Source organism: Macrobrachium rosenbergii, chromosome 1 (assembly GCF_040412425.1).
Source record: "Macrobrachium rosenbergii isolate ZJJX-2024 chromosome 1, ASM4041242v1, whole genome shotgun sequence".
NCBI classification, from domain to species: domain Eukaryota; kingdom Metazoa; phylum Arthropoda; class Malacostraca; order Decapoda; family Palaemonidae; genus Macrobrachium; species Macrobrachium rosenbergii.
The window spans coordinates 24,189,493-24,211,164 of NC_089741.1; the positions used below are offsets into that span (position 1 = coordinate 24,189,493).

Sequence of the window (21,672 nt, forward strand, 5' to 3'; positions counted from 1 at the left end):
TGTCAACAACCAATCCCATACACAGTATCTTGGAAAATTTAGGATGAATGTCAACAACCAGTCCCACAGTAATTGCAGTAACATTCATATTTTGTTGTTTTAAGTCGTTCTTGAATGTTGTTAATATTTCAGTCATGAAAGAATTTTACAGTGTATATCGTGTTGCTTTGGGTGTGGCTGTAGTTTGATAAAATTGTTACGATGTTTCTTTTCATATCACCTGGTTTTATTATTCACTGAATCATCTTTATAAATGCCATTTAGATGCTTATGATACTGTAAATAATTTACCCTAAAGTATTTGTTTTCATGATGTGGATCAACATGAACATGTCTTGAGTGTGACTAGATTCTTGTACATCACTTTTAAATACTTTAAAGCTAGTCTGCCAAGTTGATGCAAATTTTGAGGTTTAGACATCTCCACACACTCATGATTTGTTGGTGTACTTGGGAAAATAAAGAGCTACCTTGAATTCCTGAATCAAACCTCCTATGTGGTGAATTAGGTTTAAACCATTGTGGTTAAATACTTGCATGGTAGTTAAGGTTGATGTGAACATTCCTGTGTAAGGTGACGGTAGAAATGTACAGTGCAATTGTGCTTAGTAGGTTAACTTTGGTGATGCTGCTTCAGGTGGTGGGTGTCTTGGTTCGACTGCTTCTGGGTCACCTGGTGCATCTCTCTTGTTGTCATCTTCGTCCTCCTCCAGCAACAGTTCTGCTGCATCCCCGTACCGCCTCACTCCCGATGTGTCATGGGCAGCTCAGGTGTATCGCTCCAACCACACCTCCGTGAGTTGCCCCTCAGATATTACTCTACCCGACTCTTCCATCACTATCCACCTCACCAACCAGTCTGCACACATAGGGTAAGGTGTTATAATAATTTGGCTTCTCCAGGGTTAACAGCAGTTTAGCTATGGGTCATTTCAGAAGACTTGCAAAACTTTGATGGCTGTAGTCGTCATGACTTGCCCTTTGAGGTTTTCCAGCTATGTGAAGTTGACTTACATGGATGGTAGAAATTGGCATCACCTGGGATTCATCTATCATTGTCATGATGAATATGAGACATTGCAGTGTCCTTGTAATAGCATCAATCATTTATTTGTGCTTGTAGATGCCAGTGTCCTCATTTTAGTACCTGATGCTGAACAGAATTAAGTATTTTAAAGTACAGTACTGTAAGCACAGTACGGTATCTTTGTTTTTTGAAACCTACAGTAGACAATCTTGAGTCAGATTAGTTGAAACTGGAAGTAAGATTAGTATGGTGGTATGGTAGTGTAACACATAAAGAAAATTAGACTTGAGTTACAGGTACATAAATCATGTAGTTTTTATTTTCTACCACCTTATAGCTTCATTTATTGTTACAGGTAGTACAATTTCATTGTACGGTATTGTAAAGTAAACTTTTGGTGACTTGCCATGTGGTTGATATGTGCTTAGTATTGTAGTTCCTAATATTTGGATGCAAAGTTGGGCCAGGGGTGCATCATTGTCTTGTGCATTCTTTAATGCTTATTTCTTTAGTATTTAGGTGTGTTTTAGTTGGCTGGAGAAATTAAAACCATGAATTATAGGACACAATGTTCCATTTCCTCTAATGATTGTTTGTAAGCATACCGTCTAGTAATTTATTTCTGTACTTAATGAATGAACTTTTGATTTGATGCTGGTGATGAAAACATAGCATGTTTTCAGATTTGTACCAATAATTTGGTGTCCTGTCTATCCTGCTACTGAACACAAATGAAAATACATATATTATATTATTTGTCAGATGTTTTAGTATCAGAAATTGGTTTTAGATCACTAAATAGAGCATACTGATAATTTAATGCTGGATTTCCCTGGCACATGTATAGTAGCAGTGCTCATATGTTCATGTGTTTGGATATCATATCTTTTTAGTCTGGCTTCAGGCTTACTTGATTTTCACAATATAGGTCTCTCCTAGAGAATTGTGGTTTTAATCGCTGTTCTTCAGGGAATTTTTAAAATAAAATTTATTCCTACATCTATACGAACCGTCTGTCTTTACATAGGAATTACCTTCAGTGCGAGCTGGAACAGGCTTTTGTAATACAACAAGGTTGTTTTGTAGTTAAACTACTGGTGGTAGGGGTGAGAGGTACCCTCACCACCTCCCTTTGTGAGTGATGCATCCACTTGCCTAATTGTGCCGTTCAGAGACAGACGTACTACGCCTTCCTCTGCCCGATGTTAACTGGCTGCTCTACGCTTTGCTTCAGCTCTGGTTTTTCCCTTCCAGTTGTTTCTGTTGTGATAGTGGGGTTATTCTGTGGATATTTTGTTCTTGATTTTTGGACATGTCTAAAACCCAAGAATCATTTAAGCCTACTTTTAGATACCCTCAACAGCTTTGCCTGGGTGTTGGGAAGTGATGCAACTGCTTCCTTTCCCCCTTTGATGTTGACCTGCTTTTGGTTTGCACCAAGTGTGGCAAATGTGTATGCTCTTTTTCTGATCCTTGTGGCGAGTGTCGTAGTTGGTCCCTGGAGCAGTGGTTGCTTTTCGTTGTCGTCTTTGCCACCTGTCTTCGCTGCCTCCCCTTTTCCTTCTGAAGGTCCTGTTATGCAGACAGACTGGAAGAAGAAGGAGAAGGAGAAGGTTGCTTCTCCCGACCATAGGAAGGCATGTAGGCCCTCTCATGGTCTGGCTTCCACTGAAGCAGCAATGGGATCTCTCGCTTGCTCTCCCTTGTCTCCGGACAGGGAACCTGCTCTGCGGGTCTTTTCAGATTCCCTTGGCTTGGGAGCAACAAGTGCTCAGGTAAGCCACCATGTGGCTTCCATGAACAGAGTCCATGTACGCGGGCCTCCCATGGCCACAGGCACCCATGGAACCAATTCCAGATACTGGAAGTCACCTCCCAGGTCTGGGGAAGAACCTTCTGCTGCATGGGGCTTCAAGGATTCGACCTGGAAACTCATCCCTCTCTTGGTCCCTGTGTAGCATTGTCATCCATTGCACAACCCCGTCCCTCGGATGTCCCACGTGTGGGTCTCCCTGACCCGTGAAGGTTCTTCTGCCTGGGGTCCTACAGACCCGCACGACTCCCGTAAGTTTTCTCGGTCCACAGACTGGAACGCAGCCTATTGATAGTGTGTGAGTGTGCAGCGTACAGGCGCTCCCCCTACCCTATAAGTTCTACCACTGGAGGCGTGGTTTCCACCAGCCATGTCACTGATACTTGAAGAACAGGGTTCCGAGTTGGTAACGCTGACTTTCAAGTTCCTTCACCTGGAAAAGCATCAGGGAGGTCCCCATTCAATCTTCTCTGTGGGTAGAGTCCTTGGTCTTGAAGAGATTTACAGCTCTTCGACAGGACAGCCCACGCTCACCTTTGTGTGCTCGATCTCACATAATAGCTTTTGGTTATGTTTGCGGGAGCATGTTTGCTCTTCCAGGGACAACCCCCGCTCACGTTCATGTGAAGGGATTTGTTCTCTCAGAACCGTGCAACGGTCATCATCACTGGTTGATGACCTTTCACGGCCTTCCTCTCCTGCTGAGACCTTGGCCTCTGGCAGGTCTGTGAAGGATGCTAGGCCCCTCTCACCTGCTCCATCAACCTCCTGGGGTTTTACTGGGAGTCACGAGGCATACAGGCCTCGGGTTGGTGATTGGTAGGTGTCTTCCCATTGCAGTCCTTCCACACGATCTTACACCCCCAGTTCTGTCATAGGATCGGAACAGGCTTATGATCGGGTGTTGGAGAGGGAACCTGTTGGTTCTGAAGCGAGAGTGGATCAAAGAAGACCATGACTTGGATGGGCTGGAAGGTCCTCTCCCCAAGGACATGGACACCCCCAAAAATACGGAGGTCCTATGTTAAGATTGTTTAGCTGATTCATCAGTACAACGATCTCAGGGAATTGACCTTGACTTCCCATCACATTTACCCTTCGGGTATTGAAGCTTTTGTTGGATCCTATAAGGAATCTGCACCTTTGTTTGGACTGCCTTGGTTGAGACTTGCTGATTCGGTCCTGGCTCAGGTAAATTTTCTTGTTTCTGGGCAAACAACTCGTTTCAGGCCAGCCATTTGTTCAGGCTACTTCCTCCACCTCTCCCTCGTCAGAAGTAGTTTTACAAGCCCTCAGAAAGGTCAATCCTAACTGCACAGGTTGACCTGGACATAGTTCGTCTTGGACCAGGTCTGTCTTTGGAACAGCTGCGTGTGGAGGGCATCTCCCTCTCGCATCAGGATTCAGCAGTGCTGGAATTTATTGCTATGGCAGCATTCCAAGCAGTCTCTCGGCTTGATCATTGGTCAACTACCGTGGCTAAGATCGTTTCGTCCCCCTCATTGTGCAGTAATGAAGAGGCAACCACACTTAATACACTTCCTGTTTGGGGGTAGGACAATTTTCTATCTAGCCAACCAGACAGCTAAGCTTTGGGCAAACTTGGTACCCAAGGGAGAGATGCGGTTCTCTCTCAGACTACCAAGTTTGTAGGGCTTGAGTCAGTTTTGACCATAAGAAATGGACCGTTGCTGGGTTCCACTTCTCTTTTCAGCAGAGAGCAATTGGACACCATGGTAGATCGGAGGGCAGACAGTAATGACCGTCTTGTCCACCACGCAGTAGCAAAAACCTCTGGGTCTTTGTGCGCTACTGCAGCCCGACCTTCAGGTCAGGCTGGAACTTCTATGGGACCTAAGAAACCCCAGAATTCTAAGGGCCCTCGCAGGAACACCCAGCCCTTGGGCCCCATCAGGAAGGGTGCACATCAGTATCTCTTTTTCGATCTTCCACCCAACCAGGGAAAGGAGGTAAGAGCAAGAAGAAGGGAGGCGGACGCTAGGGGTGGCGTTCCTCCCCACATGCTGCCGTTGGTGTGGGGTTGCCTGTTGAGCCATTGGGCAACATGGCAGTGACACAGAGCAGACCTGGGTAGTGAAGGTCCTTCGGGTAGGCTATTTACTTCTCCGCAAATCTCCTCCACCTCTCACCAGCCTTCCACTCCACATATAAACATATGTTCCTGGCTAGCTGAAGGATCTCGCCCTTCCGGACGAGATGAAAGTTATTCTGATGAAGGGCGCTGTAGAAGTCATGACAGATCAGTCCCCTGCCTTTTACAGCAGGATCTTTATCGTGGAGAAAGCGTCAGGGCGTTGGAGACCAGTCATAGATCTTTCTTCCCTGAATCAATTCGTTCGCCAGACTTGGTTCAAGATGGAAACAACACGTTCAGTGCTCGCGGCCATCAGGGAGTCCAACTTCATGCTTTCGGTGTATATGGAGCATGCATATTTCCAGATACCCATCCATCCGTCGCCTTGCAAGTACCTCCGCTTTATCCTCAATGGGTTGGTGTACCAATTCAGGGCACTTTGTCTCGGGCTCTCAGCCGCTCCCCAGGTGTTCACAAGAGTGTTCACCCTTGCATCATCTTGGGCCCGTTCGCACGGGATACGTCTTCTGAGGTATCTCGATGATTGGCGAGTCCTGGCGAACTCTCGTTTGAAGTTGTTCCAGGCCAGGGATTGCCTTCTTGAATTTTGTCACAACCTAGGCACTGTGATAAATTTCAAGAAGTCCGACCTCCTACCCAAGCAGAGGATAACATACCTGAGCATGCTGAAAGATACTGCAGCAGTGAGTCTTTCCCTCAGACTCTCTTATCAGCAGGTTTAGGGAGGCAGTGCAGTTGCTCCTGTCTCAACAGGAGCAACCAGCTTGGATGTGGCAAGTAGTTCGTGGTCACCTGTCGTCCTTGGAGAAGCTGGTCCCTCATGGGCAGCTTCACCTTCATTCCCTTCAGTGGAGAATGAAGGAGTTCTGGTCTCAAGCAGGGGACCCCCCTTCCCTTCTCATTCCTCTGTCAAGAGAAGTGGGACAGTACTTAGCCTGGTGGCTAGACGACAGAGACCTCATAATAGGAGTACCCTTACACACTCCCCCTCCTGAGATGCTTCTGTTCTCAGACTCTTTGAGAGAGGGATGGGGTGCACACCTGGAGGAGTTACTAACCTCGGGTGTGTGGAATCAGAACGATAAGCACCTCCACATCAATGTCCTAGAACTCAAGGCAGCCTTCTTGATTCTGCAAATGTTTCAGGATCGAGTGGTGGGGCACTCCATGGTACTGAGTGACAATACCACAGTAGTGGCATATGTCAACAAGCAAGGGGGACTGGTGTCCCTTCAGCTTCATCGGTTGGCAGTGCAGGCGCACGAGTGGGCAGTAGCGCACATAGTGGAGTTTTCGGCCAGATAATTCCAGGCAAGAGGAACGTAGTGGCAGACAATTTTAGTCGCCAGGGTCAGGTGATATGAGCAGATTGGTCTCTACACCCAGTCGTCATGGAAAGATTGTTCAACCTTTGGGGATCTCCAGTGATAGACCTTTAGCAACGCGGGACAACAAGAAGTTGCCTGTGCTCTGCTCAGTTGTCTCAGACCCTTGGGCAGCAGTGGAAGACGCCTTTCAACACCCTTGGGACAATCTCGACATGTACGCTTTTCCTCTGTTCTGTCTTATTTGTCAGGTGATCAACAGGGTGATGATCACGGCAAATCTCAGAATGACCCTGGTGGCTCCCAAATGGCCACATGACAAATGCTAGCTCTCTCATCCGAGGCACCGAGAGAGATTCCCCCTGGCACAACCTTCTTTGCCAGCACCACATTGAGAGGTTCCACCAGTCTGTAGAGGCCCTCTTTTCAAGGGTAGAGATTATCCAGCATTTCTTGTGAGCGAAAGACTATTCTCACTGAACAGCGTCGGTGATGTCTGGATACCTTCATAAATCATCTGCAGATGTATATGGTTGGTTTCGTGGAAGGGGTTTCTCTCTGGTTGGAGCTACTGTTCAGCAGGTAGCGGACTTTCTCGTCTTCCTTTGCCAAGAGAAGTGTCTCTCTGTCTCAGCAGCCAAGGACTATAGGGGTGCCCTGGGCCTAGTCATGCGCCTAAAGGGCATCGATCTCTATCCTGATGAGAAGCCTCGAAAAGTCTTTCCCTCCCAGAAGCTTTTACAAAGAGTCGACAGGGAGGGATCTAACCCTCAAGACTATTCTTGCTTACCCTGGCATCGGCGAAGAGAGTAGGGGATGGGGATCTGTTTCACTCGAATTTGTCCTGGAATTTGTAGCAGACTCAGAATCCATCAGTCCCTGACGTTAGGTTCGAGTCTTTCTCAACCCCCTCCGTAGAGTACTTTGTAGTTAATGATGACCCACATGAGATGCTACTATGTCCAGTTAGAGTGCTGCGGTGCTACCTTAAGAGGACTCGACAACTCAGGCCTGGGTGTCGACGACTCATTGTTAATACTGGCAAGACCTAGAAAGAGGTGTCCAAAAACACCATCTCCTTTTGGTTTTGTGAGACTATCAAAAGGGCATACTCAGCATCAAGTGAAGAGGATTCAAGTATGTTCTGACCTAGTGCTCATGAAGTCGGGCATTGCTCCGTCCCTCGCATTCAGAAAGAACCTGTCGGTTCATCAGGTGCTGAGAGCAGGAGTGTCACGACAAACTACGTTCACCTTCTTTTACCTGAGGGACATTGCCCATAGGTCCTTGAACACCTTTTTCTTGGGTCCTGTGGTGGCTGCTCAACAAGTTGTGCAGCTCATCCAGGTCCCCTAGCAGGACAGGTAGCATCTTGTCGAAGATGTACAGTTGCAGAAGAGAGAGTGAGAGTGTGTGACTGGCCTCCCTCCTTTTCCTTTTCTCCTACTCTTTCTTTTCTGGCGGGTAGAGGATCAGTTGACATACTGTCATGTGCTGGATGGACATACTGTAGACGCAGATGAGTGATCAGCCTTTCTATTTTTCTAATTATTATGGTCTAATAGAAGCAAATGTATAGCAAGGGGAGAGAGGGACTGGCAGTAAAACAAACCCATTGGTTATCTTTAGCTTTATTGTCTCCGACATAAATGTTGCTTTTCAAACCCATTACTTCGAAAAACCTGGAAGTCTGACAGTTGAGCACAACTGTTTTGTTCCTCTGATCAGAGGCATGGGTCTTTTTTCCTTTGCTTGGCATTGCATGACTAGGAAGAGACCCAGGTGAGGTGAACTACCAGTCAGTTCGGAAGCTTACTCAGATCCTCCCAAAGACCGATGGTTTATATACATGTAGGAATGAATGACAAATTTTTAAAAGTAATTTGCATTTTTCCTAACATATACAAACCTGAGGTTTTACATACCCTGCCCACCTGTAGCCACCCCTCATTCTGATACCTGGGCTATTAGGCAAGTGAATTTATTGCTCAATGAAGGGAGGTGGTGAGGGTACCCCTCGTCCCTCCCACAGTAGTTTAACTACTGAACAATCTTGCCGTATTAGAATAGCCTGCTCCAGCTCACGCTGAAGGTAATTCCTCATGTAAAGACCTCAGGTTTGTATGTTAGGAGAAATACAAATTATTTTTAAAAATGTGTAATTTTTAGGAAAATTTGCACATACATTCTACAGAGGAGTGTTTAGTAGGATGCATTTCACTGTGGAGGAATGAGTAGTTCTTTCAGGTCTAGTAGAATCCTTTCTGTGCAGGGAACATGTTTATTGTTAAGCTAAACAGCTTGTTTCACAGACTCACATACCTTTTTCTTACAAAGGAATGATGTTTAACATTTGACCTGTTTGTGTGATTAGAGATGACTGTGGAAGGGGCTTTTGCTTTGCTGTTTTTAGTTTCAACCCCAGTCCTTTAGGAACAGAGCGTTTTCATCATGGAGGTTATTAAATGTCTTTTTATAGTTTGTCCCTGAAAGGCACTTATCCCCTTGTTAACTTCGCATAGTATGTGGAATTACGCTTTGTCTCCTAGTATCCCAAAAAATTATATGCATTCTGTATATGGAATTTACAGAAGGGGCAAAATGGGGAACTACAACTTATCATTTTACAGTATTTGACTACTGTATAAGAGTTATGTGTAAATTTCAACAATCTTTTTGAAATTCACATTCCTCAGCAGCAAGCAGGTATGACTGAACAAGATTGCAGGTGCAATGATAATTACTGTACACAATTTCCAATTTTGATAGGATTCACAAATGTACAGTGAAGTATTTCCAGAAACCACTACCATAACTAGTAGCTTCAGATGGAAAAAGTGATTGTAGCTAAAATGAGAGGGTTGTTGGATCCTGTTTTCTGTAATCCTCAATTCCTTATTGGAATAAATCTTGAAACAGTAGAGAATTCTGTGAAAATTAAGGAACAAAATGTAAAAAAAAAAAAAAAGATTCTGTATGGTAAAAATATTCTTGTGGCATTGATGTTTGCACATAAGGTATCTGAAAGGAAACATCCAACCACATTTGAAAACTCAGTCAATTAAGCCAGAAGAAATATTAACACTAGAAATGGATTGATTGATATTGAGTAACAGGGGAAAATATAATTGTGTGACTTATCATTAATGTATCTGACAGTAGGTTAGAATGTTTTGCAAGTCCAGTGAAGATAATGACCTTGAAAATCACTTTGCCATTAAATCCAAAAAGAAATGTTAATTTTGGCTATTAATGCTACCAAGGGAGGTCATTCAAGTACAAAACATCCAAGTTACTAAAATGGACTTGAATAATAAAAGTAATATGTTTTGTAGCCTCGACGCTGTAAGAGCCTGCAAATTTAGAAATAATGTACTTGCACTTAAGGTAATTACTTGGGTCACCTCTTTATGAGCTACCATGTTATCATTTCTGTTCTCAGACATCTAAGGCAGGATTTGATACTTTAATTATATACATTTTAGTCATAATTTTACTTAATTTGACACCATTCAAATCATTGTAACTGAATTGAATATTCAGTACTGACTAGAAAAGAAAAGTGATGTACTTGAAGAATTTTCTTGCCAAGAGGTCATTGGAGCATAATATCCTGCCCTCATAGCCTATGTGAAGGAAGAGCAGGACATATTTCTGTGGGTATGGTAGAAGTTAACTTGGAAGTCACTGGAATGCAGGTAACTGACATGGAAGTACACGTACTGATGCTACAGTTAATGTTTTATGTTGTCATCATCGTAAGTGTAAGTGGCTTGTGTTTCAAAAATTTGTTTCGACTTGTATGTGCTTTTGCAAGTTATTTCCAAATGAAAGTGAGTATTTGTAGATGTACAATTAATATGCAGGAGTATCTGAGTGACATAAGGTGTTGCCATTTGTACCATCCATGTGAAATTTCCAGCAAGTTGCATAGAAAAATACACTAGAATATTAGAATATTAATGCTAAATTTGTACTTGAAATTTATCCCTCAAGTTCATTCATTAAGGATAGGTGGTAACATTGTTTAATACTCAACAGTTCGTTTATGATTCACAAGCAAAGTTTTTAGGATTGTAGATACTTGACATTGAAAGACTCCCAGCTTACCAGTTTTCTCATTTTAAGAAATTTTGAATAAATAAATTGATTCATTAGAAGTGTTGTGATATATGTTGTGTAATATATTTTATGAGGCCATTTGGAAAAGGTTTGGATAGGAATTTTTTTAAAACAATTTTATATTTCCTGAAAAGTATAAATCATATGACAAAAATTTTAGTAGTTAGGTTTAAGTGTTGGTGCAGTGCTTACCTGATAATGTCCTTGACATATTTAACAAGCTTTCTACGAGTACTGCTCTATTAGTACTGAGTAGACAATATCTTGATAGCAAATTAGCGACAATTTGGGGTTTGGCTGCCTAAATGATAAAGTTAGTTGATTCTACATTCATACCTTTCATTGAACTTAAAGTGCTACATAATGTTTAGTTTGACAAGATGATACAGTCGACCCCCGTATTCGCAGGGTTTAGGAACCACAACCACCGACAAATACTGAAAATCTGCAATATATTGAAAACCCCAAAATGCTTATATGTAACTGCCTATTTCGAGCCAATCGGCATCAAGGAAAGCTGGTACCCTGCCGTGTAATTCACTACTTCCAGCCCTTCCAGCCAATAGCTGTCGTCATGGAGAGAGAGAGAGAGAACTGAGTACAGTATACCTTAAACTAAAATGCTTATAACTGCTTATTTTAACAGTTCAAACAAAAATATACCTTAAACTATGATCCTAAAACACTTTAATATCATTTCAAAGTCATCTTACAGCACTACCCTTAAAAACTGTGATATTTCAAAGTCATCCAACAACATTATCCTTAAAAATATATGGCTCACAGCTAGTGTGTGTAAGAGAGAGAGAGAGAGAGCGAGAGAGAGAGAGAGAGAGAGAGCAAAATTCATAGGCACATTAAAAAAATATTCAATACACTAGTGACAGTAAGTACACAAAGGTAAATAAAGATTAATTCACAAAACTAGGTTATAAGAATATACAGTACAGTAAACATTAAAGTAAAATTAATCATAAAAAATGAGGGAAAACTCCCTCATAAAACATCGGAGCTACAAGCCAATCAGTAACTAGCAAAGCTGATATCCTGCTCTGTGATTGGCTCCTCTAACTTTTCCAACCAATAGCATGTCGTGCTACAAGCCAATCAGCACTGAGGTAACATACTCTGCTGTGGGATTTGTTACTTTTAACCCTAACAGCCAATAGCTCCCTTTCTGCCTATCTATCCATCTCTCACATTCTACGAGTATCCTTTGGTGTAGAGAGAGAGAGAGAAAGGGCTGAACTGGATTATTTACTTCCGTTAAACAATTAAGCATGTTGGGACGATAGTTTTTTATACATATTAGAATGATAATAGGTCAAGATAATACATTGTATATATGTATATCTTTCTATCAATGACAGTTGTTTTTATACATATTACAGTGATAATAGGTCAAGATAATACATTGTATATATGTATCTTTCTATCAACCACTCTCCGTTTTTGTCTATGTAGTATCTATCTATCCATCTCTCACATTCTACAAGTATCCTTTGGCATAAAGAGAGACAGACAAACAGACAGACATACTCTTTACCTAGTTGCTAACCCCCTTCATGGTCAGTATGTCAAGATGATTGACAGTTATGCCCTCGTCCCTCCCCCTAAGTCGGATACAGAGAAGATCAGGAAAACAAAATATTGAACTAAAATCTTTCCTAATTTATTTTCCTTAATGAATTGACATTTGGCTGTGTTTACATTAATGCTAATATTTGAAAATTAGTAAATCATTTATTTATCATACAAAACAAACATACATGTTACATATGCAGAAAAATTCTCTTATCTCAGTGAGAGAGAGAGAGAGAGAGAGAGAGAGAGAGAGAGAGAGAGAATACAACACACACACTAGTGACAGTATATACAGGTTGACCATCACTAATCCGGCAATCAGTAGTCCAGAACAATCAGTAATCCGGCACAAATTTCGGCTACAGTAATTTCTGTTTCCGCACTAATTTTCAAATTTCCCGGGTCGCTGTGCAAACTCGCTCGCCGGCTGCTTCGATTTGGTGGCGCAGTGTGCTGCCTCAACAAACTGGAGGTGTTTGTAAACACAGGCATGCTTTTGCTGTTCCATTTTTTTTACATTTATTATTGTCTTTTGGCCTACGCTATGGTATATCGTATAGGCTACATATACGGTGGCCTAGCCTACATTATACTTAACTCTATTCACATATTAACAGTATTATACAAACATCAACATAATGAATGTGCATCTTTTTCATGGATCTTTTAAAAAGTTATGCTTTACTACATTGTATCCAATTGCGTATATTCTCATATTGCTTTTTTATTATAAATTGTGATCAATGTTTTGTTTTTGGAATCGATAACGCTGTGTTTATTTCGCCGCATTTAACTGAGTTCAGAGAGCTTTTCTTGCTTCTAGTAATCGTAAATGAATAGATACTTTTTTTATTTGGGACAAGGATATTTTTCGTTATACGAAATGTTTTTAAATCGAAATATAACTTAAATACGTTTCGTTTTGAAATTAATTTAGCTATTTTTTTTTCATTAATATGTGACATTCGCGGGAATCACTGCTGGCCGTTTTGGGGGCATGTTTGTTTTGTGTAAGAAAAAAATCAAGATTCCGTTCGCTATTTTCTCTTGATTTCATCATAATACGAGCTTTACGTATTTATCTTTTATCGGCGTGAAAACAACAGTAATTTGTATTCTTTCATGCCCAGTAGTTTTGGTTAAAATACATTCTCTGCAATTTTATTTACGGTCAAGTTTCATCCATGTTGCCGATGCACGATAATCTATAGTCATTAGCAGCTTGAACATTGCTTCCTCAGCTTCAGCTACAAATTGCAGCATAAAGTTACTGTAGCAGTATATTTCCTTGCCGATCTTTTCTCCAAAGCGAATGAGGGTATGGTGTAAAAAATATATCAGTCCTATTGTACAGTACTTAACATCATTTGTAACATAACTACAGTAATTGTTTACCCTTACGATGGTTGAAATACAAGCATAACAGGTGTTATCCGGGACGATTATTAGCAAAACAACAGTTTCCCGTTCGGTTGTTTATGGCTGTACGCATTTACGCAAGAGTATAACATTACTAACAATACTTTTATCATTCTCTTTTACCTTTTTAACTAGCAGATGGAATAAAGAGATGGAGGAAAAGAAGTTGGTCTCTCTCGCTGCCTGCGCTTGCGCGAAATCTAAAAATATTTCCTAAATATTTTCGTATCGGTGTTAATTACTAACCCATCGTAAACTCGAAATATCGTAAGTCGAATTATCGTAACTTGAGCACTACCTGTATTTGATAATTGTCTTTTCTTTATTAACCAACTTGTACTGATTTATGGGATATTTTAATTCTAGGATGAGGTGCTTAGCTACTGTGTTTCGTGTATTCTAGCCTAATAAATGGTTAATCCGGTAAAATGGCTAATCCGGCACCCTCTAGGTCCCAATGATGCCGAATTAGTGATGGCCAACCTGTACCAAAGGACTGTTTTTTTTTCATACAGTGCATATTACAATGATAGTGATATTGAGGGATTTTCCTTTCACATTTAATTGATATTTTGATGTTTTTGCGTTAATATTTGAAAATGAGTAAATCAGTTATTTATCATAAAAAATAAATATGGTACATATGCATAAAAATTCTCTCTTATCTCAGTAAGAGAGAGAGAGAGAGAGAGAGAGAGAGAGAGAGAGAGAGAGAGAGAGCAAAAATAGAATGATATTATTGACAGTACATACAAAGCATTGAGCTACAAGCTTTGTGAATGGCTACTTCCAACTCCTTCAACCAATAGCGTGTCGTGGTGGTGAACATCATGTTTTGTTATATAGTACATATTACGATGATAATAGATCAGTACTGAGGGTTTTATTTTGTTTGATTGGTATTTTGCTGTCTTTACATTAATATTAATATTTGAAAATTAGTAAATTTTTTTTCATAAAAATTTATTTAGTCACGAAAATGAAGTGAAAATATAGTAATTAAAGAAAATTGCTCTACAAAAAACTCGTGAAATGGTGAATTTTCTCATGATATATTTGGAGATACGTTTCACAGAAAAACTACGAATGACAATCCGCAAGTGCTGAACTGCGATCTAGCGGGGGTCCACTGTATTTCTGTTGCTAATTCCTGGTCTTTCCGTTCATTAAACCTATATTTCATTGCTTATTCAGGGCATGGAGAAACTCCCAATACAAATCCTTCCTGTTTTAGAGTATTAATTGAAGAACCACTTTTCCAATTCTGTCCCTTGTATGTTTTGTCAATTTTTCATAAAAATTTTATCTTTCTGGAAGTAATAAATAAGAAAAATTAATGCAAGACAATACTATAAGCTGTTTTTTTTTTCTTAGATGTATGCATGCATGTTATTGTTCAGTTTTAAGCCATCCCTTTTGACATTTTGCAATAGACTGCCCTCAGCAGGGAGACACCTGCACAGCTATCAGTTAAAAATATTTTAATGGAGGTTCAGAAAATTTTATACTGATAGATTGGTTTTCAAATTTTTGGGTTTTTCAATGGGTTGACGCTTTTTAAAATTGATAGAGGATTGACTGACTTACACATGAATTTTGCAGTAGGCTTCATTTAGAGTTTGTAAGTTCTTTCTGGAAGCTTAACTAAATAATGACTGTGTGTTAAGCAGTTTGCATTTAGCAAGTGCTTTGGTTCAAGGATGTAGTGTGGTCATGAAACTGAGTAAAAGAAACCCAAGACATCATGAAGCTAATTAAAACCAATTATGAATATTTATTAAACAGATTATTCATCAAAACCCTTTAACCACAAGGTGCCTTATTCTCATTGAAAATAATTCCAGTCGCACCAGTATCGTGAATATAACACTTTTACCGACCAGTGTTCTTCTGCCACTTGCACATTCACTTACCTGTTGTGCAAATTTTGAAGTTTCAACATCTTGGCAAAGCTCTCTCAGGTCATCTTTGTATGTTCCCAGCCTTGTGCCTTGCGCTTTGTTTTTTTCCACCTTCGCTTTTTGTTCTTATCCTGGGCCTATAGTTTCCTTTTGATGTGTGTATGTTGGAGGAACTAACTTTGGCATGTCTCTTCATGGGATTTAATTAAGTACTGGACCTGATCTAAATTCTTATTCAGGAAGGTCTTCATTCACTGGGAGTTCCAGAATTCATGATGTGGGAATGTGTATTGTTTTCTGTATCTTTCACTCTCCAGAATCATTATTTGGAAATAATTTTCATCTGAACTTCATTTTTTGTTTGTAGTCTGTTCTGACCATAACTTGTGACTTTTGCTTTCCTCTAACATTATATTGGTAAGATATGCAATATTTAGTGGGGAATTATTCTTAAAAGTAATTTTAGTTTTTTATAGTTTATGTCTGGATATCTGTTTTTTTTCCTTTTCCTGGATAGAACCAGATACAGAGGTGGTTTGCACAATGATTGTTGGTTAGGGATTGGTGAAGATTTGCCCGAAGGCTGTTGTTTTCAACCAGTTCCAATAATCCTCAGCATACATGTGTAAAGGACTTCCATGTAAGGTGTGAAGCTCACAGTTCTTTTATGTTCTTCCAGGGCAAAGACTCCCACCTGTTGTTTTTGTCTTGGTGAAAACATCAGCGTTCACTGCCTACCAAGACTTGTTTGGTATGCTTGGTTAAGGATATTAACCTGTGGTTCAGATTTGCATAGAAGAAAGCATGTATAAATGCCATCCACCCAAGATTACTGCCAACATGTCATTGGACTTCAGCTAGCAACAGATCATTGTTCTCCAAGCCTGCCTCTCCCATGGTCAGGCTGCACAGTTATGAATCCTATGCTGCTGCCATTGTTGATAGAAATGGTCTTGGTCTTTCCTTGGATTAAGCCACTCTTGCTTGCTTGCCTTGTAGAAGATGGACTGGCATTCCTGCTCCCTGCCACCCACCTTGAGATGTGATGTCCGCTTGTACTTGTATGAGAGTGGTTCAGCCTGGCCTCATGAGTTGCTACCCTTGCTGCTTACTCAATGTCCTTTTTTACACTGCTGCCTCCAGGGGCACTGCTTTTTCCCACAGACTTTTGATGCAGCACATTTGGAGAGGATTCAGAACAGATTGTTTTACCAGGTCATGTCAACTTTGCAGTGATGTCTTTGGCTATTGTCTATGTTCACAGGTCACCTTAGGTATTTGACACCAGTGGATCAACCTCAGGTGGACTGTAACCTTCTAACCCTTTGGTACAACTCTGACCGACATGACATCCCTTGAAGGAATTTTAAGAAAGAGCCAATAAAGACCTATCACCATTCTGTAGGGTTCAGGGAGTGGCTACAGTTGTAATGATGATGAAGGGGACAGACAGGCCAAGGAAAGGCAGCCCACAAACTCCCACATCCCCATGGTAAAAGGAGAAACCCTGTTGGAAATGATGCCTTGGGGTGACTGAACTCCCTAGACCCCTCCCTCATTCCAGAAGACCTGGTGTGAGAGCTGGGGAATAAACTGGCAAACAGAGCCACTAAGGCAGCCATTTTTTCCCAAAAGGCCTGTCAATCATTGGCTTCTTCATTGTTAACAGCTAGTGCTCACAGCAGTGAAATTCCCTTTTCAGAGTGAGCCTTTCCAGCAGGAGAGCTTAAAGCCTTTCACTGAGCACCAACAGAATAATGCTTTTCAGTCAAGGGGCCCCTTCTCACTGTACTCTGGGGCCAGATATGACTAGCATGAAAGTCGTAGGACCTCCTTTAATCCTCAGCAGTGTAGCTAGAGCCACCTTTTTAAGTTCCCAGCCTGAGGGGTCAGAAGGAGATGTGACCAGTCCCCCTTAACCTTCCCTTCCTCTAGTGGGGAGCTACCTGTAGGAGAAGTTGGAGACATGGTAACAGATCAGTGCTGAACTGTGGGTGTAGGAGTTCCTGCAATAGGGTTATTGCCCCATTTTTTTGGGGACAGTCCCATACCTTATTCCACTGCCAGTAGAAATAAAATCTTACTGAGGGATAGTGAAAGTTCAATGCCCAGAATGAGGAGGTCTCATTGATACTAAGGAAGGGAGATATTGAGAAAGTTCAGCCAGGGACATTGGGCTTGTACAGCCAACTGTTCGTAGTTCTGGAGGCCTCAGGAGGCTGGAGATCTGTGATAGACCTGGCATGGCTCGACAAGTTCCTGAGTATCATAACATAATACTGAACTTGATTGATGTGTATTTCCACATCCTGATCCATCTGGCTTCAAAGGAGATTGCTTTGGCTGGTTGGGAAAGTATCAGTGTTCTAAGTTGGCACTGGTGCCCTGGGTCTTCCCGAGGGTCGTATCTTGTTTAGCAGCCATATGATAACATAATATTATGGGGATCTGCTTTTACGGCTGCCTAGAAGACTGTCTTACCCTAGTCTCTTCCTCCTGAACCCTAATAGAAAACCAGGTAACCTTTTGCCACTGCCTTGGCCTTTAGATCAGTCTGCCAAAGTCTGACTTGTCCATTTCCGCGTATACAGCTTACCTGGGTGTGGCCATCAACACCCAGGAGAAAAAGATGAAGCCCTCCGACGACTCATTGACTTCAGTCTGCTCTCCTGGCTACTCTTGAAGGGCACACTGCCAACAAAAGGGAAGTGGCAGATACCAATAAAATATCTGGTGTCTGTGGAGAAGCTTGTTCCCTTTTAGCAGATTCAGGATTTGTTCTTGCGTGGGGTGTTCTTCTTCAACTATCGTTTCTTTCAGAAGATTAGAGTATGTTGGTTACAGACTTTATTATTGCTCTGCACCTTGTTAAGGGAGCTGATGGATTTCATATCTTGACCTCTCATAAAGGGAACTGGGGGACTTCATATCTGAACCTCTCATAGTCTGTCATCTCCATCCTTCTCTTCTAAAACATTTGCCTTTCCAGGGATTTCCTCTTCAACCTCTTGCTTGCAGCATATATGCCCCCCCCATAATCTGTCATCTCCACCCTCCTCTTTTAAGTCTTGCCTTTGCTATGATTTCTTCTTCAGCTTTCATATGCACATTACCCATATGCTTGGCTCTTAAATCTGAATTCAATAATCCAGTCCAATTATAGCATGCACATCATTTTCATTTAATGAGGTCCCTTTATTCTCCCTTCCACTTGGTTGACCTTTTTCTTTTTCATTAAAGATAAACAAGACCAATTACATTCACAAAGAAAGGGGGGGGTGTATCCTCACTGAAGATCCAATCCTTGTGTAATGGAAAATTTATGAAGGTCCCAGTGAATTCTGGTTGTTCTTCTCTTCATAATACTATACATGAATGGTAATGCAGCTTTTGTATATTTTACAAGGTGTTAATTTCTGTGCAAATATTATACAGAGAATGCTTAAAAGATATATATTAAAGATTATGTACTAGCTGCAGAGGAAAATCATTGCTTTATGGTTAACATATTGTAAATTGACTGGTATTTTTTTTGTAATTGAAAATATACTTGTTGTTAATTTGGGTCCTACCTTATGATGAGCAGGTTTTTAACCTTGACATTTTCAATTGATATTTCCAGCAACATAGTACTTGGATTATGATCTGAATTTTTTTGTTGCTGTAATGAATTTTAATGTCTTAAGTAGGTTAGTTTTATTCTCAAGCTGTGAAAAGAATGATTTTATTGCAGACCTTAGATAGGCATATCGTAGACATTGATAATGTTGGTCATTTTGAAAGAGGCAGAAAGATTATGATTGTGTTTTACAAAACTAAAACAGTGAGCATGAAAGCACAAGGCTAGTTGCTGTGGACTTAGCAATGTGAAATGGTTCACAAATCCAAATATTTTGGGAATTGCTCTTATTTCACTGACAGTAGATGCAGTATTTTTGATTGCTACAGATTGAATACTGAAAAAAGTATGATATGTCCAGAAAAAAATTTGATGGGAACAGATTAACACCTAGAAATACAGGTATTAGGATAGGCACTTTAAAATCTGGTATTGGTTAGAATTAAGATTTGTATAGAAGTAAGACTTTAAGATGCCAAAATCTGATAAATACGGATATTGAAAGCTGTACTTTTACTTTGGTGACCTTGAAGTTGTTCATGTTTTGGGATTGCATATATTTTGTTTTAACTGAAATCCTGGTAACATAAGTTTGGGGTGTAGTGAACTTTACAGTGGAGCCATTGTTTGGGTGGTTGGTCATTCATCTTGTTCTTGTCTGCCTGGCAGCTGTTATTTGCAAAGAAGTGGGATTTTATGATTAGTTTTTTTCTTTCACCATATCCTTATAGTTTTTTCATAAATTTTTGCCAGTTTAGACTGTCAATGTTACAAAATCCTGTAGCAGTCTTTGGTTGAGTCAGTCATGCTTGACATGTTTCTCTGAAAACCATCATCCAGCTTTTGGATGTTTTAGATGGAAGTTATAGTAGCAAGTGGTGATAGTTAAGTGATATTGAGTTTTTCTTTGTTGAGCCTGATGCTTGGACAAATTGACTGATTACTTATGACTGTGATGAGCAGATTTCAAGAAATGGTGTTGAGTAGCAATGCATAACAAAACGTAGAGGGTATTCCATTTATTGGTGAAGTATTTTCAACCCATCATAGTTTTGTGAGATTTCATGATAGGAATAGATTGCCAAGGTTATGATGATAATGGTTGTCACTTGATGTCAATAGTGAACGTGTGTGGGATGTAAGGTATTGAATGTGATTTTAATGGGAATAAGATTTTTACATTTGTAAAGTGTCCATGCAAGGACCTTTTGTAGAATGAGTCAGAGAACAATGAGAGATCTTTTTGTATCATGACATTTTTGAGAGGAAAGGAGGAAGCTACCAGTATTCTCTGCAGTAGCATGTTCATGTATCATATATGTTGAATGTTTTTGTTAAGACTGCAACTTTCTATGGAACTTGCATTTTGTATCCATTAAGTACTGTATTGCGTTGATATGGCTATGGATATGTTTCTCTTAGACTAATTCCTTTAGTGGTTGGCAGTTTCAGGGTGCTTTTATTAGATCCGTGCTGTGTAGGTTATGGTATTTTCTTATCAACTTTGTTTAGCCCTCAAAACCACTGATCTAGCTCTGCTGTAACATATAACGTGAATAGTTTGGAAGGCTGACTGTATTTAGTTTCTTGCTTTAATTGTTGATTATCAATATACATCTTTTATTTGATTATCAATATACATCTTTTATTTTTATCTTTTTTTTTTATAAAGTGATAAATAGTATGTACATGAACAGTATGATTTGTTGTAGAAACCTTGTAGTTCTTGGTATTTTTGGTAGCTTGCTAATGTCACCTTTAGGTTTCTGCATAAAGTATTGTCTTCATTTTGAATATTTTTTTGGAGTCTCTTATGTATGTAGTGTTGTTAGGCATTCACTGCATTGTAAACCTCTTTGATATTTTTTGAGCTTTGTTTGCATATATTAGTTCCTGGTACAGTAACAATCAGGGATTCCACTTGACAAGGAAATTTAATTTTGTCCGGTGTAAAAGTGTTTAGAGCTCTTGTGCTTTTTTTTCAAGTATGTTCCAAATTTCGAGAGATTATAAGTTTTTATTTTTGTCCACCAGTACAGATACTTGCTTGAAGAAATGAATTCTGTCTGATAGTATTTTGGCCCATTTGGAAATTTTATTCAGTCGTAAATTTTTTCATTATAAATTCATTACTTTTACCATAGATATTTTGTGCATCTGCATGATTATCCAGGCACACTAATCCTTGAAATGACAAAAAGAAGATGGAACTGCTTCTCATGGTAGGTTGTCACAGACACACATGGTTTTTCCAGATCCCCAGTGGTTAGTTTTTTTAAAAATTACATTTGTTTTATCACAAACATTACTTTAACAAAACCTGAATAAGAACTTGGGTGGGAGGGAGCTGAGCTACTGACACTCAGAAGGAGTGAAGAACTTTAAGGTAATGCTGTGATTTCCTAAGAATAAGATTAAAGGCCTCCCATATTTCATGAGGGTAACAGGTCAAGAAAATAATGAAGAGCCTGGCATTTGAATATCTTGACATATCAGAGAAAATTTATGAATGTAACCATTGTAAAAGATTGCAGCTGCTGACACCAAAATTCTGGGCCATACAGTAGGATATGTTGGTGAAAGATTTAAGGAGATAACGAAGATAATTCCCCCAGTCCAAAAACACCAGGAGAAGTAAGTTAAAACTGAAGTTGTCATGACAGTGGGCCAAAGAAAAAGAAGTCAAAGAATATGGAGAATAAAAATTAAAAGTAGCAAAAATAGTTTGGCACCTCCAAGTGCCTGC

At 40.3% G+C, this 21,672-nt stretch overlaps 1 protein-coding gene across 5 annotated transcripts in view; it reads left to right on the forward strand.

Annotated features, from left to right (window-relative positions):
- The window catches only part of LOC136842693 (constitutive coactivator of PPAR-gamma-like protein 1 homolog), a 100,400-nt gene that overhangs the window by 25,067 nt on the left and 53,661 nt on the right, over window positions 1–21,672 (forward strand). For all 5 annotated transcript variants that reach the window (XM_067110567.1, XM_067110479.1, XM_067110401.1 and 2 more), the window contains exon 10: window positions 638–795. In XM_067110567.1, the coding sequence (XP_066966668.1) occupies window positions 638–795 (158 nt within the window). The remainder of the gene's footprint in view (window positions 1–637; window positions 796–21,672) is intronic.